This window comes from Ipomoea nil, unplaced genomic scaffold (assembly GCF_001879475.1).
Source record: "Ipomoea nil cultivar Tokyo-kokei standard unplaced genomic scaffold, Asagao_1.1 scaffold2144, whole genome shotgun sequence".
NCBI classification, from domain to species: domain Eukaryota; kingdom Viridiplantae; phylum Streptophyta; class Magnoliopsida; order Solanales; family Convolvulaceae; genus Ipomoea; species Ipomoea nil.
In genome coordinates this window covers 5245303-5263349 of record NW_017618572.1, presented here as the reverse complement: position 1 = coordinate 5263349, position 18047 = coordinate 5245303, and the positions used below count along the sequence as shown (strand labels likewise).

Here is an 18047-nt window from a genome sequence, read left to right as displayed (position 1 = left end):
GCAACACGTTCCCGCGGGTAGGCCGGCGGGAGGTGCCCCGCCCGCCGTTCCGCCCGCGGGTACGCCCCTGTACCACAACAAATCCCTTCGAGGATTTTCTCCTCCAAACACAAATTTAAGTCCAAAACACACCAAATCTCACCAAACACAACAAAGTGACTTGAACCAAGGAAAATGCCAAGCAATGGCACAAAGGAATCCTAAACACAAGCTCTAGATATGCAATATCACAAGATAAATGCATAAACTCTCACATTTCATAGCAAAACACAAATAGAAGCCAAGAAATCATATATAGGTAAGAAAAAATAGGTTTTGTAGAGCATGGGTTACCTCTTGAAGACCAAAAGACTCTTCCTACACCACAACAAGCTCTCCACCAAGCTCACTAGCCAAACCCACTTCAAGATCAAACCAAAAGATCATAAAGATCCAACCTTTAAGAAAAAGAACTAAGATGGAACCAAAAAGACTAGACAAGCTTAGATCTTACCCTTCTAGATGCCAAAATAGAGGAAAGATTGAATCTTGGGAGCGAAACTTGGAATCTTGACAAAGGCTTCTTTTGGCTTGAAGAACAAGCTACTCTTCTATTCTAGAGAGAAGGTAGAGATATTTTCTAGGAAATGTAAGGGATGAAAAATGAAGAAGTCTTCTAGGTTTAGGTTACAAAACTAGCTCTTGGTGAAAAGACAAGGCTACCCTTACTAACTCTTAGAAAGTGTAAGGAACAAGGGAATTCCTCTCAAAGCACAAGGTAAAACACCACTTAATGATTGACTAGTCAAATACTAGTCCTTGAGTATAAAAAATCAGGATTTTAGGAATCAATTCCTCAAAAGAAATAGAATTAATTACTCAATTAATTCATGGTTTGGAGTGTGGATTTTTGGGGTGTCACATTAGATCTATCTAATCTAATGGCCTATAATTGACCACATATGACCACACCTAACAACATGGCCACATATGATCACCTATATATATATATATATATATATATATATATATATATATATATATATATATATATATATATATATATATATATATATATATATATATATATATATATATATATATATATATATATATATATATATATATATAATCACACTCATATGCAAATGCTTCGCCCAGGAGCGAAATAGGAATGCATTTTGTCCGTCCACGTGTCCAGATCTAATGGATGAGAAACACTGATTTTTTTTTTTTAAAATCCGGTGGCATTTTCGTAAATAATTAAACATCGAAGTGCAAGTAAAATGTATTACAAGTGCATGTAAAATGTATTATAGGTGCAAGTAAAAATTTACACTGAGCATCAATACTAAGTGCACCTATAGTTCTAAGTAGTTGCACCTATAGTTCTAAGTAGTTGCATATATAGTTATAAGTAGTTGCATCTAGGTGCATGAATGTTTACGGGTGGTTTTCAGGGGTATTACTACCCGCTGAACTCAGATCAATGAATGTTAACAAGGCAAAGTTACATGCACTTATATGTGAAAGTAGGTGCACCTATAGTTATATGAAGTTGCACCTATAGTTATAAATAGTTGCACCTATAGTTATAAGCACATCCAGGTGCATGAATATTTGCGGGAAGTGAATGCTAACAAGGCAAAATTACATGCACTTATAGGTGAAAGTAGGTGCACTTGTAAGTGATTTTACTTGCACTTCGATGTTCAATTATTTACGAAAATGTCACAGCATTTTTTTAAGATATTAGATCTGGACACGTGTCGCGCACTGATTCGTTCGCATATTCCTTCCTGGGCACTGATTCGTTCGCATATTCCTTCCTGGACACTTATTTGCACCTGAGTGCATCCCTATATATATATATATATATATATATATATATATATATATATATATATATATATATATATATATATAAAATTCCCCACCATAATCTGGAATCCATAGCGCTCTTCTGTTCTCAAAACCCATTTGATTTCACCCAGAGATACAAAAGGTTGGGAGTTTCTGATTCATAGAAAAAGGTTTTAATATGGAAAATAATCATTGTATTCTGAAGCTTAAAAAAAAGGATAAAGCATGGAAGCTAAAACTGAATCCAACGTTTCAATTTTCAAGAACAACAAAAAAAAGTCAAAAAGCTTGCAAAAATTATACACAGTAGATTCGATCCACCCAGAAAATTTACACAAAACATAATAGCAGAAAAGATCCAAAAACATCAATTCATCCCACGTTTGGTTGGAGCAGCAATGAGATGATATATATTCGATCTTAATTTATCCATTTTCAACCAACAGAACCATAGTTTCTGTGCTGTCAGGATTAACTAAGGTGAAGGAACACTAATCCCCAATCTTTATCTTCTTAGCTTCTCGGAAAGACTTCCATTCGTAGACCAGATGGACTCTATTCTCCGAGGATGCTATAGCCATTTTCTGAGGCGTCCCATTTTCACACCTCAGTTTTATCATCTTTTCATGCAATATTCCGGTTTACCGAGCAAACTCCATTGGAAAAATAAATAAACAATTTTTTTGTTATATATATATATATATATATATATATATATATATATATATATATATATATATATATATATATATATATATATATATATATTTATTTATTTATTTATTTATTTATTTATTTATTTATTTATTTATTTATTATATTTTTTAATAATTGAATAGGAACCTGTTAGCAACCTGTAAAAAAAAATCAATCTAACAAATTTATCTGGTAGATGGACCTATTTGACACTTAATTTAGTTCGTGGTGGAAATTGAGCACTTCGCAGTAATAGATGGACCTATTTGACACATCTGTCTATTTTTTAATAATTGAATAGGCAACCTGTAAAAAAAGTCAATCGAACCAATTTAGCTGGTAGATGGACCTATTTGACACTTAATTTAGTTCGGGGTGGAAATTGAGCACTTCGCAGTAATAGATGGACCTATTTGACACTTCTGCCTATATTTTATAAATTATATTTTATTAATCTCTATCTCTACATATATTAAAGAAAAATGAAGTAGGAAAAAAGGTTATTGTGTTCTAATTTATTGGTAAAGTTTTATATTTAATATATAATTTGTGTATATATTCATTTAAACCTCAATTATAATTAATTTGACTCCACATGAAATTAGATATAAAATAAACATAGTTCTTTCATAAATAATCTTTTTCAAATAAATAAATTTTTTGTGAAGATTTTCGACAAATATTGCATATTATTTTATTTACAAATTTTATTTAAATATGTTACTTATATAATTAAAGTAGTTATTTCAAATTCAAATTCAAATTCAAATAAAAATGCAAGTAACATTAAACTTTAACATAATTAAACTTTTAAAAATATTAAATATTACATTGTATAGTTATATTTACATTTTTAATAAAACTAATTTTGAATTGAAGAACTCAAGTACGTTTTTCTCTTTCCACAACCATTACTTTTTTATTAATTTAAAGGATGTCAAAATTTTAATTAGTAAATTTGTTAAATTAATAATAGTCCGTGCATCGCACGCGACAATTACTAATATATATATAACACCGTCAATTTCAATGAAAATATTTTGTTCACATATTTCAAGAAGAAAAGTTCTTATTATTATCGATAAATAGTACGGAGTATTATCTTAAGAAAATAGTATTATCGATAAATAGTACTATAGATAAATAGTACTATCTTATGATTGATGATGAATATTATAATTAAGGGGTAGTTTAAGTACTTCAATATAATAAATCATAGAGTCACGTGTAAGCTCGTAACTCTTGCAGAAGAAGCAAACTCGTCCGTAACTCCGTATTAATAAAAATTAGATTTTAGGTGCGAAGCCGCTGTCACTATATGTTTTTGTTTGTATAAAAGAGCAGCAACCTAACAGCGAGCAAAAATGTGCCTTTTCTTCTTCTGACAATTAAATTAAATTTGACGAAAATGTTGTTGGCAAATCTTTTGCGACGAAGATGCTCCGGTTCTCTTCCCTTGCTTCTAGGAACCGTCGTTGTTTTATGGTTTTGCTCTTCACATCATGTTGCAGCAACAGGCTCTAAGGTGGAGTATCTCCCAGGGGTTCGACCTGAAGGGCCTCTTCCATTTGAACTTGAAACCGGGTACAACTCTCCTCTTATCATATTTAAATACTTTGAAGAGTAGGGTTTATTTTATAATAATTACAAATTTGAAAGTTTAGTAATAGTAAGATCCTAATTTTTTATTTTTCTGAGATGGAAGGCGTGGATGTGTTCATGCTTTCAATTATCTGTGAATACACTGTCAAGCATTTCTATTTTTCAATGGACATCGTAATTATAGAAAATTATAGAAATGCCATCATATTTTTTCTTATTTTTCATTAATTTTTAACCTTTGATCATCTTAGATGGACAGATCAGATTTGTCCATAGTTCTTGCTTGGGTTATTCTCATTTGATATCTCAATTTTATATATATATATATATATATATATATATATATATATATATAATGAATTTAATGTACTTTGGTGTAGATATATCGGTGTTGGAGAATTAGAAGATATACAACTTTTTTACTATTTTGTAAAGTCTGAATCAAATCCCAGTATTGATCCTATTGTGCTTTGGATCACCGGTGGTCCCGGGTGCTCTTCTTTTGTTGCAATGACGGAAGAAATTGGTGAGCTTTAAATTTGTATTTTTTTTATTATTAATTATTAGAGGTTTTTTAATGCACAACTTTGATGTGTTAGAAAAATATTTTAAAATTATTTTTATTAGTAATTATTTTTATTTTTCTTTAATTGTTTCAACAGATTTGTTATGATTTATTTTCTAATATGACATTTTGTGCTTAACAGAACATTTAATTTAGTCTTTAGATATGTAAAGTTTATCCACTAATATTAAATTAAATACTATAAAAATTGAGTTATAACCAACTTGATTCAAGTATAATTATATAAACAATGCCTATAAATTGTTTCAAGGAATAATTGACACTAATACAAATATTGTGTCAATGAAAAAATTTCTAAATTAAATTAACCATATGCACAGGGCCATTGTTATTTGATCTACCAAAGAATAACTGGACTTTGCCTACATTGTCACTAAATCCTTATTCATGGACAAAGGTACTTTACATTGTGCTTTTATAGAACATTATTAATAAATGTTAAGGTCAATTTCAATTGGCTAATATATGAAATGCATAAAATTATTTCTAGGTTGCAAGCTTTATCTATCTAGATTATCCCGTGGGAGCAGGATTTTCGTATGCTAAAAGTTCAAAAAATTATACTGCGAATGATGTAGAAGCAAGTTATCATGCAGCTGAATTCATTCGCAAGGTAAACACTTTTCAATTTTCATTGTGATAGGCACACATGCACATATATATATATACATATTGTGAAAATTGCATTAGTTAACTAATACTTGGATTATTCTATAGTGGTTAGAAGATCATTTTCAATATCAATCAAACTCATTCTATGTTGGTGGAGACTCATATTCTGGTATTACCGTTCCAATGGTTGTTCAAGCAATATCATATGGTAAGTCATTAAGAAATATTCTATTGAAATTTATGTGATTCATTAAAAAAAAAATGATAATTAAACTTGTATCAAATATGAATCTGTAGTATTGAATTTATAGACTTACAGTAGTTACTCAATGAATATCTGCTAGTAACTTTATTAACCTAGAATAATTAATTAATTAATTAATAAGTTGTAGTGATTTTATGAACATATAGTAACACATGCATTACTGACTTCATGAACCTAGAATAGTGACTTATTGAACAAGTAGTATTCACTTAATGAACATACGATAGTAACTTAATTAACTTGTTGTAGTGAATTTATAAATATGTAATAATGAACCAGAAACAGTGACTTTATGAGCCTATATATTAATTTAATTTTTTTAAAGAAAAAATATGATCTCATTTTAAATATCTCAATTTGAGTTTTTAATGATATTTTTTATACAACAATTTTATTTGTATATAAAAAAATTTAAGTTTGAAAACAAATTTAATGCGAAGTTTGGAATTATGTGATATATTTTGACTATGACTTGGGTTAATATTGTTATATGAAAATTGGTTCATGATATAATAAGTACCCGTGAAAAAAAAAAAAAAATTTTTGAGTTTCAATATGTTCCAAACACTATCCATCATCAAATGTTTAAATATGATGAATCTTTATTACTAATTTAAATTTTTAGTCAATATAACATATGTACTTCAATAATTGCTCACTTGTTAATTTACAGGGATTGATGCAAGATTTAAGTCACACGTTAATCTTAAGGTTGGTAAAGATTTTAAGTATGAACATATATATATATATATATAGAGACGCGTTTTTACAAAGAATTTAAACTTTAATTTAAATTGCAACTATCAACATTATAAATTAAAGTGCATCTATTAACTGTACTTATGTGTATGAAAGGTGCACTTTTTGGTGTCGTTTGTTAAACTCTTGATACTATTAATTGCACGTTAAAATTTGAATTATTTCTTCCCAGATTCATTGTTTTGAGTAATTCCATGTTCTATCATATTAGAATGTTTTAATTTCATTGTAATCGTACATGTATATATGTAATACGTGCATTAGGGCTACGTCATTGGCAATGGAGTCACAACTCAACATGACAACTACAGCGATATTTTTCGAACGGCTCGCGGATTTAGTCTTATTTCAGATGAACAGTATATGGTAATTGTTCTTGATTGTTCTTCTTTCATGTATTAGGTTTGTAGAAATTTTACAATACTTAAAGCATATCATGCCTAATATTATACTCCGTAAATAACAAGGGGCAATAAGTTTTTTGTCAATAAGACGATACTTATTTAGATATAACTAGTTTTTCACATGCATTACGCGAATGTGATAATATCCAATAATTATTTTTAAATAAGTACTTCAAAGTATATCAATGTAAGATTATACAGGAAATGTTCATGCATAGGCAATTGAATGTTGATTTTTTTTTTTTAATTTAAATCAGTAATTCAAAGTATATGAATTCAAGATAATATAGGAGAGATTGATTATAATTGTCAATAAAATAAATGTTTGCAACTTTGTAATAACGATAGTCTAAACACCTACCCTAAAAATGATAGTCTAAATAAATACTACTTTTTGTTTTAATTTATTTAAGTCTTCTTAATTCTCTTTTGGGTAGCATTGTCATTGTTTTCATCTTTAGTAGTACTAGTTGTCTTCTTTTTTATTGAAGTTTTCATGCATTGATAAAATTTTGAAAATGATGTGTAAACTTGTTCAATTTGAGCCAATGAAATGTCAATATTATCAATTCTTTGGACAATGGTCCTACCGTTTAGAGTCTAGGTGTAGTTGTATTTCTAGGTCGCACAAGTCTGACAATGATGTAAGAACAAATTTGTCCAATCAAAAAATAATAGTACAATATTTGTAAAGTAATGTACAGTTGTATCATTATATTATAAAAATACATAAAAAAAATATTAATACATAATGACCTAAATCATTCCATTATTGCAAAAGCATAATTAAAATATTGAGTCTTGTTCTAAATAATCAAAAGAAGATTAATTAAAGGAAAAAAAAAAACTTAATCAAAATTTGTTTATTCAAATAAATAAGGATCAAATAGGTCATTGAACTGCACGCAATAATGCAATTAGGCTACTGAACCTAAAAAAAAAAAAACTACAACGGGATATCTAAACTAACTAGTTTCATGCAATTAGTCCCATTTGTAAGTTTTTAAGATTTCTAGCAAGTCATCCCTACTTTAAAATATTTTTTAAAATTTATTATGTAAAATAATTATTTTATAATTATTAAAAAAAAAAAAGACCCAGCCACGGTTGGCCGGAGATGAAGGGGTCCACTTCGTCTCCAGCTGTTTTTTTTTTCTTTAAAATTTTATTTTTTTATTTAAAATTATTAAAATAAAAGTTAAAAAAATTATTTTTAAATTCGGTAACCGACACAACAGGTAAACAGTCATTTTTTGTGAAATTGCATTCATTTGTGTTGTTCAGGGACCTAATTGTAGTTTTTTGAGTTTGGTGGCCTAATTGCATTTTGGTATGTAGTTTGATGCCTATTTGACCCTTATTCCTTTTTTAAAAATGCAAGAAAATTGATTTTCAACTTTGAATGCTATGGATTTAGTCAGTCTAATTATTTGACCAATGTTTATGTTAAATTATTCATAGTATATGTTTATTTTCAAAAAAAAAAAAAATTCATAGTATATGTTTAATAATTATGCCAATTCTGATTAGGATGAGGTTTGAACCTAATACCTTTATTATAGAAATTAATGAATACGTTAAGAATAATAAATAGTTAACAACATATATATTCTGTTACTAAAGTTTATATAAACGGAATATGGGGTTATTTAAGAGAAGAAAATAATATAACAGATGGTAAAAAAATATTAAAATCAAAATAATATGTACCATTCATTTCAAAAAACAATTAGACTAACATTTTGTTGTTCTCGTTAAAGGCCTAACTTTATTGATTCTTATTAGATTTGTAAATTTTTACTAATTGATTTTTGTACTCTCTACCCAATTTTTTGTGTCTTGGTTAATGAAGGTTTACTAGAGTTATTTACAATTCAAAATTTTAAAATATATACATATGCATACTACATTCGGAGTACTATTAAAAAGTTATATTTAAAAATAATAAGAAAATAATATGTAATCAAAGTTATATTCAAATTTTTAAAATATTAAGTTTGTCAAATCAATGTTTTTTAGTTATTTATATGTTTTAGTATTTCCTTATTATTTTTTTCCTGTCAAAAATAATAAGGAAATACTAAAACAAATAAATAACGAAAAACGTTGATTTGACAATTAATAATAAGTAAGATGGGTAAAATAGAACAAAGTGACTAATAGACACGTTTTTTTTTTTTTTTGTTTTTTTTTTTGTTTTTGGTATTGTAAATTTTTCTAACTTTATAAAAAAAAATTATAATGTCAAGCACATTGTGCTCAATTGGCATCTCTGTAGCTCTTTTTGGGCTACAATTGATAGAGAAAACATATTGAATAGATACTATACTGTAATAAAGTCGATAATACTCATAAAAAATTTAAAGAATGTGAACTATTTTATAATCTAACAAAAATAAAATAATTGAATTAATTTTGTTAAATTATAAAATAATGTATCTCATCTTATAGTTATTTATTTTTTTGCCATTGGATATCATTACAATTCAACATGAAAACAACTTCTAAGGTGTTTGGTTGAATACTTTTGTGCCATACTATTAGATTTATTCCTATTACAATGTTTCTTTTGCATGCTTCTGGTACTCCACTATTGTAATCACAAATGTTGCTCATCTTCTTCTCCCCTACTTTTGAAAAATAATAGAATTAAAATATAGAAAGAGAAAATAGAAAAAATATACATACACACACAGTGTGTGTATATATACAAACTTCAGGCAATTATTCTAGTTGAGGACCAAGCTGACACGCTAGGATGGGTTAACAAGTTAATAAGTTATCAAAAGGTAACCTGTCAACTTTGCTTACATGACATGCATTTTTTATAGAATCTTATTTAAAAAAAATTTTTTTTTTAAATTATTTTTAAAACTAATTAAAAAAATTCCAACTTAATGAAGAAAACTGGACTTCTCCGTTAAGCTTCTTCGTCTAAGCTACCATGGATGACTGCGAGGTAGCCATGATGGGCTTCTCCGTCTAGGATGGAGATACCCGCCAAGATTCTTCATCCTTGGCAAAAGCGTCTTTGGCAGCCAAGCTGCCGTGGACGATTTCCATGGCAGCTTAGATGCCATGTTTTTTTTTTTTTTTTTTTTTTTTTAAACTTATTTTTTTATAAATAAATATTAGTATTTTAATTTTTATAAAATATAATTTTTAAAAAATGTTAATCTAAGTGGCATCTTACGTGGCAGGTGACTTAGGAGTAATATGTTATTATAGATCAAATATGTTAATTGCACAAAGTTAACAAGTTTAAGGGTCGTCAAGCACCTTATGCTCTGATAGTACATATGTGGCTCTCCTTGAGGGAAGGTCACAGGATAATACCTCGGTGGTGGGGTATTGACTCTTTGGACTGCAATAGATAGAAAGAATATATAACAGATACTACCTTGTAATAGAGTCAATAGTATTCAAAAAAAAAAAAAAAAAAAGTTTAAAGATCTAATTAGAGATTTTTTTAGTTCAAGGGTTTAATTGCACTTTGGTATATAGTTGAGGAATTTTTTTTTACCCTTATCCCTTTTTTTTTTTTTTTTTTTATTCCAATTTCTATTTATTACCAAATATTTGATCTACTTTTTCTTAAATCCATAGCTATTGCTTTTTTTTTTTTGAAAGTAAATCCATAGCTATTGCTAATTATTTTATTTCTAATATTATTCAATTCTCATATCCCAACTAAACATGACCTAAATTTATAAACTGGATATGTTTTTTTTTTTTTTTTTTTTTTAAATTAAGTACAAGTGACTCTGTTATAAACTAGATATGTTAATTGGGTTCTAATGACTTAATGACATTCACGTGCAGAGAACGAAAGATTGTACGGGAGATTGCATAAATAGGGTAAGCAATCATTTAAATTATATTTTTATCGTGTATAAAATATATTAAAGATACACACACAAAAATAATAAAAATAATAATAATAATAATAATAATAATAATAATAATAATAATAATAATAATAATAATAATAATAATAATAATAATAATATTAACTGGAGTATAAAGTACAACCATTGCTGCACAATATACTTATATAATTTGAAAAACAAAACCATCAAATCTTAAATGAATAAGCATAAACCTTATATTATTTTATTTGTTTAAAAAGTACAAGTTAAAGGTTTTGATTGAGATAACATATTCAACTAATTTTAAGATATATATATATATATATATATATATATATATATATATATATATATATATATATATATAAAGTATAATACTATAATAACAAAATAAATTATCATTCATATACTTTTTTTTTTAATGCTACTAGCTCTATTACAATGTAGTATCTGTTCATATACTTTCTCAATCTACTGAAACACAAAGAACAAATACGAACTCATAACCTTCCAAATGAAAGTCCAACCCGGGTACCATTAGACCACATAGTCTTGGTGTTGGATTTATTTTATAATTAAAACTAATATTTTATTTTGATTATATATATATATATATATATATATATATATATATATATATATATATATATATTATTTGTTTATTTATACTTAAGGTATTATAGTACAATTGTACAATATAAGATTATTAGTATATTTACCAAATAATAATTGCCTAATAATTATTATGGTAATTAAGCTAAACATGAGTCGTTAAATTTATTTTTATAATAATTACAATTAATTTTTTTTTTTGAGTACTACAGACTCTATTATATTGTAGTATCTGTTTTCATTACATACCATCTGAGCACAAGGTGCTTTGCAATTACAATTAAATTATTTATCCTTTTTTCCTATATTTATTTTAGTAATAATATAATTACATAAAGCATATTACATATTGATTTTTTTAAGATAATTGTAGACAAGCGAGTCATATATTATTTAATTAATTGAGTGATAGTTTTACACCAATCTTATAATCAAATAAATGTATATTTTTAAATATTGGAATTATTTATAATTTCATCTCTAATTTTATTATCTAAATATATAATAAAAATTTATATTTGTGCATAGCACTGGTAAATATGGCATTTATTTGCTCAAATTCAAGCAAGAAAACATCGGAAAACATAATCGATCAAGTATCCAACCCATTTCATCAAAGACCCACACTATTTAATATTCATTGTTATAATTTATATAATTGTATCTCGATCCAATTTTTAAAATATTTAACAAATCCATTTCGTGCAACGCTTGTGCGAAAATATTAGTTTTATTAAAAATCTTTGACTAATTGTATTTTTATATTAAAAATATATATGCCTTGGGTTTTATAAATTAATTTTTTTCCCGTTTTTATCAATTGTAGTATATTTCAATATAAACATATTTTTAATATTTGACAAATAATCATATGCTTATTTTTGCAAACCACACATATATTTGCAAATACATATATATGGATCATGAATATACGTATATAACAAAGACTCAAAATGTAAAGTGATGCATTTTAAATCAATTGCACAATTATTTATTAAAGTTGCACATATATTATCGACACTTTCTCTAAGAGTATAATATTTTTACCATCCGCATTAAATTTAAATTTTCATATATATATATATATGTGTGTGTGTGTGTGTGTGTGTGTGTGTGTGTGTGTGTGTGTGTGTGTGTGTGTGTGTGTGTGTGTGTGTGTTTCAAATGCGAACCGTGTTTCCCGTATGACCAGTGCGAATTCACCATTAGGTTGCAAAACACACATATATAGATATGGTTCAAATTCAAACAGTGTTTGCCGTGTGACCGGTATGGATTCACCATCAGGTATACATAAATGCACAACAGAGTATTCAGAAATACACCACACATAATATTGCATTTCCAAACACTCTGTGATGCATTCATACATATCTAATGATGAGTGACCACAAAGATGCACAAGAAGCACTGTTTACACGGGAACTTGACCATATATATATATATATATATATATATATATATATATATATATATATATATATGTGTGTGTGTGTGTGTGTGTGTGTGTGTGTGTGTGTGTGTGTGTGTGTGTGTGTGTGTTCTTTTGTCTTAATGGGGCATGTCCAATAATGTGCAGTTGCGTTTACTGAATACCGGGCCACATTTTTATTGGCCTAATGTTATTGGAGAAGAAAATGATGCTAAAAGGTTTCGTGGATACAATATACATGCCTTTGATCGTCATTTAATATTTAAGGTAAGATCTTATTTATTTAAACTATTAATTTGTAACCCAATTTCTTTTGTATGAGATTGCCTCATCTGTAATAAATTTCAAAATATTTAATATGTTTTATAATTTTTAACAATAATAATATAGAACAAATCACATATATTTGGAGGAAAAAATTGATTTGTTTTTTTTTTTTTTTTTTTTTTTTTTTTTTTTTTAAATCCATAAACATCCAAAATCACTTTTCGTTCTAAATTAATTAAATCTCCACATATCTAATACTCGAAAAATATTGAGCTGCATTTTTTTTTTTTTTTTTGTAATTTCATAATTACTTTTAAAATTCAACCTCAACTTTTTTGTTCTTTCATCTTAATTTTTCCAAAGAATAAATTAATGTTCCTAATTGGGATATTAAATGCAACATATTAGGCTGCAGTAATTGCATCTCATTGGATGAATCATGATGATAACGTTCTAGAGGCCCTGCATGTTCGGAAGGTAATAATTTCCTTTTTCTTTTTCTTTAAATTTTCTTAATAAATGGAAAGTGTAATGACGGAAGGTTTCTCTCCACAAAATAATAATAATAATATTAATAATAAATAATAATAATAATAAATAAATAAATAAATAAAAGATTTTAAAATGTTGTTGATAAGGACTGATTTAATACCACTTACATAATGTTTAAAAAAAAATACCACTTGCACAATAATTTTAAAATTGCCAAGGACCTTGTGGACTGTGGTCCAATGGCACTAAGTTGCTCCTTTATATGAGAGATTGTAAGTTTGAGCCTCAGTGGAGGTGATATTGGCTTTTTGTGTTTCATTGTATACAAATATATTACAGATTTCTTCCTTTCAAACGGGTCACCCAATTTAAAAAATATATATTTTTAAAAAATAATTAAAATAAATAAAAAAAAAAAACCTCGTCTCCGGCCATGGAGACGAAGGTCGTCTCCAGCCGGAGACAAGGAAACCTTCTTCGTCTCTGGCCGGAGACGAAGAAGGCATCATCGTCTCCATGAGTCTCCATGGCTAGAGAGGAAGAGTCACATCTCCATGGCCAGAGACGAAGAGACTCTTCGTCTCCGGCCATGGAGACGAAGGTATCTTCCGTCTCCAGCCAGAGACGAAGAAGGGATCTTTGCCGGCGGGAGACGGAAGATACCTTCATCTCCATGGCCGGAGACGAAGTGTTTTTTTTTTTTTTTTATTCAAATTTTAGTTTATTTTAATTATTTTTTTTAAAAAAATTATTTTTTAAAAATATTTTAAATTGGGTCACTTGTTAGAAAGGGGAAAAATTTGTAAATTGGACAAATTGTTTGAAATTGGTTGGTTTAGGGACTTAATTGTAGCTTTTTTGAGTTTCGTGACCTAATTGCATTATTGTGTGATGTTCAATGACCTATTAATTTGACCCTTATTCCAAAAAAAAATATATTTTGTATGGAATGTTTTTAAGAAGTTAATTCGGACGTATAACCATATGAGACATATATATTTTTTATATTTTAATTTTAGAGTTAATTCCATTTTTTATCCTAAATTTATAGGTGTTAGTCCATTTTAATCTTCTTTTTTTTTTTTTTTCAAAACACATCCTTTGATCCTAGTATTATTGTAAAACAGACTATATATCCTTCAATTTTGGATTGTTTTGACATATATAGGGATGCGGTGAAAAATGGGCTAAATGCAGGATACCTTTGCGATATGAAAGAACTGTGAAAGACACTAGAGCATATCATGCAAATCTTAGCACAAAAGGTTACAGATCTCTTATATACAGGTTTGTAAAATATACAGTAATACAAGTGTAGTGAATATGATATAATGTTGTGAAGTGTGTTATTAATTCTTTCTAAATGAAAATATTTATTTACTAATTGTTTGAATAAAAATTGAGTTCATATCATATGAGGTCCTGCGAGTATAGTGATTTTGTCACATTTAGTCCTAAACTTTTAAATTGATCACTCATGGTCCTTCGACATTTAAATTGTTGCCATCCCAAGTTAACCACACAATGTCCTTCAACTTTCAAAATTTAACTAGCCGTGGCCCTTCTGAAAAGACCCTGAGTGGGTAAAATTTGATAATTGAAGGACCATGATGTTTAACTTGGACCACCGATGATAATAATTTGAAAGTCAAAGGACCACAAATAGTGAATTTAAAAGTGTAGGACTAAATATGGTAAAATCATTATATTCAAAGGACCCTAGATGGCTAGATGCTATTAACTCAATGATAATAATTTTATTTCACAAAAAAAAAAGAATGATAATAATTTTATAATGCCTTAGAGGCAGTTTAATTGCCTACTACTGTCAATCGAATGTGGTGTAATTGTATTTTTGTAAATAATTATTAGTTTGTTTACAAAATTGACCTCACTCGTTTCTATTTATAGTAGAATGCATGATACCTTTTTATATTATAGAATTTACTGTTGTTTAAATATGATGATGTAATTGGGCCGGCACCTTAAATATAATGTGGCTAGCACTTTACCTTTAATTGGATTGGTCCGGTACGAATGTTGATTAGTCTGAGTATAGTACGGGTTTAAAAGTGCCTCTTACAGTTAGAGTATGCTCAGGATACCTCGGCAAATTATTGTGTGGACCATGGTCCTCATAGTTGTGTGGACCATGAATACCAGGTACATTTTTAATATATTAAAAATACATTATTTGTATATTGAAGGTACATTATTTGATAGTATATATAAAATAATGTACTTTCAGTATTCAAATAATGTATTTTCAAAAAATATACTTTACATACACAAATAATATAATTTTAGTATATTAAAAATGTATTTTTTATTTATGAACCACACAGTTGTGTGGACCATATAGTCCATGTAATAATAATTGGGACACCTCATGTATTGACAAAACAAAAAAATTATGTAATTAATTAAGATATTATGGTTCAATTATTGTACTTACCATATAAAAATCTTAAGATCTCACAAGCACAACCAACATTTGCAAGGTATCTTCAAGATATCTACTACTAAGTATATGTTTTAATGATTATCTTTTTACTAATCTAAATAAATAATCATAGCTATTTCTATTTCAGTGGAAATGCTGATTTGTATGTGAATTCATTTTATGCTGAAACATGGACAAAATCATTGAATTATTCTGTCATTAATGATTGGCGACCTTGGAGGATGAACAATCGAATTGTTGGGTATGTTATAAAAGTCCCCAACAGCAGATTTATGATATATGAATTATAATTAAGAAAAGCTAATTAAAATGAAATCATTCAATTGTTATGTAGCTATACAAGGACCTTCTCCAACAACATGACATATGCCAAAATCTTGGTGATAATTTACTCCTAGTATATTGTTTATTAGCTCAAAATATATATCTATATATGTATAACTCTTAGTTGATATTTGTAACAGGGATCGGACCACATTGCTCCAACAATCACACCTGCGGAATGCTTCATCATGTTTAAGAGATGGATATCACATGAACAACTTTAATATTGTATGGCAAATGGTAAAATATACGTTAGAAGTATGTTTCCTTCGAAAACATATGGCTGTACTTGAGTTTTATTTGGATGGTTTATGATGAACGTCAACAAATACAAAATATTGTTATAATATTATTGTAATGAATAAATTACTGTGGAGAAGCACCTTGTGCTCAGATGGCATGTAGTGACTCTCTTATATGGGAGGTCATAAGATCGAGTCTCAGTGGAGGTGGTGTTGACTCTAAAAGTAGTGGTAGCTTTAAAAAAAAAAATTAATGCTACTGACTCTAGTACAATGTAGTATCTATTCATATACTTTCTCAACCTATTGAAACACAAAGAACCAATAACGCCTCCACTGAGGTTCGAACTCACAACTTTTCACAAAGAACCAATAACGCCTCCACTGAAGTTCGAACTCACAACTTTCCAAATGGCCGAAAGTCCAACCTGGATATCGTTATCATTATCACTATTATTTGGGTTTGGAACATGTGAAAAGAAAAAAAATTAATCTCCTTAGAAAAAATTGATTCTTTTTAGATGATATTATAATCTTTTTTAGACATCACTCAAAGTATAAATACCTCAAGAGGATTACTCAAGGTTGGAAATTTTAGCTAAAAGTCCAACCTGGATATCGTTATCATTATCACTATTATTTGGGTTTGGAACATGTGAAAAGAAAAAAAATTAATCTCCTTAGAAAAAATTGATTCTTTTTAGATGATATTATAATCTTTTTTAGACATCACTCAAAGTATAAATACCTCAAGAGGATTACTCAAGGTTGGAAATTTTAGCTAAAATGACAATTTTGAGAGCTTATTTTGTGGCACAAATATATGTGGGGTTTACATCTGATTTGGGTCAGGTCAAACTGGATTAAAGTTCTTCGTAGTGAGACAAAAGAATTGATATATTAGCACCGAAAGGCCGGTGGTGTTAATTAATATTAAGACTTTGGTGCTCATGCAGCACCTTTCACGAAAGGTGCAATTTTAGCACCTTTTGAACACTTGACTGTTTGGGTTTTCGGAAATCGTGGTTGTTCGTGGTGCAGTGACATTTCGAATTAATTCCGAAAGGTCCGTAAAGTTAATTTACCTTTCGAACGTACCGAGTTCTCAGACACTCAGGTATTTTGAAACAGGTTATTAATTGTCGGTACAAATTAATTGCACTTAATTTTGTAATCACAGATATTATTTTAATATTAAGTATAACCGTTTTAAATGATATATTCCGATTATTAATTTGAAATTATGAGCCACTTTAATGGTAGGATTTATAATCCCGTATATAAACCTTGTGTTTGGGCAGATTTTTGCAGTTAAGAAAATCAAAATTTTTTCTCCTAAAACGTGGTCTTCTTCCTCCAAATTCTCTACCCTTTCATTCCTAAAAATTACTTGTGTTCAACCCCGTTGTTCTAGTTCACCGAAGGTCTACACTTTGAGTTCTCAAACTACAGTATCGTTGATCCATTTTAACCTGGGAGACTGACGGTAGAACGCTCCTAACACCCTCGGGAGGTAGCGAATCGGTTTTAAGGAAATAGTGTTTCGTTTGACTTGGATCCCTATCTTTCTTCTCCTCTT

At 28.2% G+C, this 18047-nt stretch overlaps 1 protein-coding gene across 3 annotated transcripts; it reads left to right on the top strand.

Annotated features, from left to right (window-relative positions):
* The first annotated feature begins 3889 nt into the window (after window positions 1-3889).
* LOC109148568 (serine carboxypeptidase-like 11) lies at window positions 3890-16727 on the top strand. Of its 3 annotated transcripts, XM_019296300.1 has the most exons (14): window positions 3890-4122; window positions 4521-4666; window positions 5047-5123; window positions 5217-5339; window positions 5444-5546; window positions 6277-6314; window positions 6627-6728; window positions 10589-10624; window positions 12827-12946; window positions 13355-13423; window positions 14607-14725; window positions 16030-16143; window positions 16237-16282; window positions 16367-16727. In XM_019296300.1, exons 1-14 carry the CDS (start codon window positions 3947-3949, stop codon window positions 16448-16450), a joined length of 1353 nt encoding a protein of 450 aa, XP_019151845.1. In that variant the 5' UTR covers window positions 3890-3946; the 3' UTR covers window positions 16451-16727. The 3 variants fall into 3 exon arrangements, with proteins under 3 accessions (XP_019151845.1, XP_019151846.1, XP_019151848.1); XM_019296301.1 differs by lacking the exon at window positions 10589-10624 and having other exon boundaries at window positions 16367-16543; XM_019296303.1 differs by lacking the exons at window positions 16030-16143; window positions 16237-16282.
* Window positions 16728-18047: the final 1320 nt, after the last annotated feature.

Excerpts from the sequence above, each read along its gene's own strand:
- LOC109148568 (XM_019296300.1), top strand. The coding sequence starts at position 3,947 with ATGTTGTTGGCAAATCTTTTGCGACGAAGATGCTCCGGTTCTCTTCCC. Across the intron at positions 4,667-5,046 it reads TGCAATGACGGAAGAAATTG|GGCCATTGTTATTTGATCTA; the intron begins GTGAGCTTTAAA and ends CCATATGCACAG. Across the intron at positions 5,124-5,216 it reads ATCCTTATTCATGGACAAAG|GTTGCAAGCTTTATCTATCT; the intron begins GTACTTTACATT and ends AATTATTTCTAG.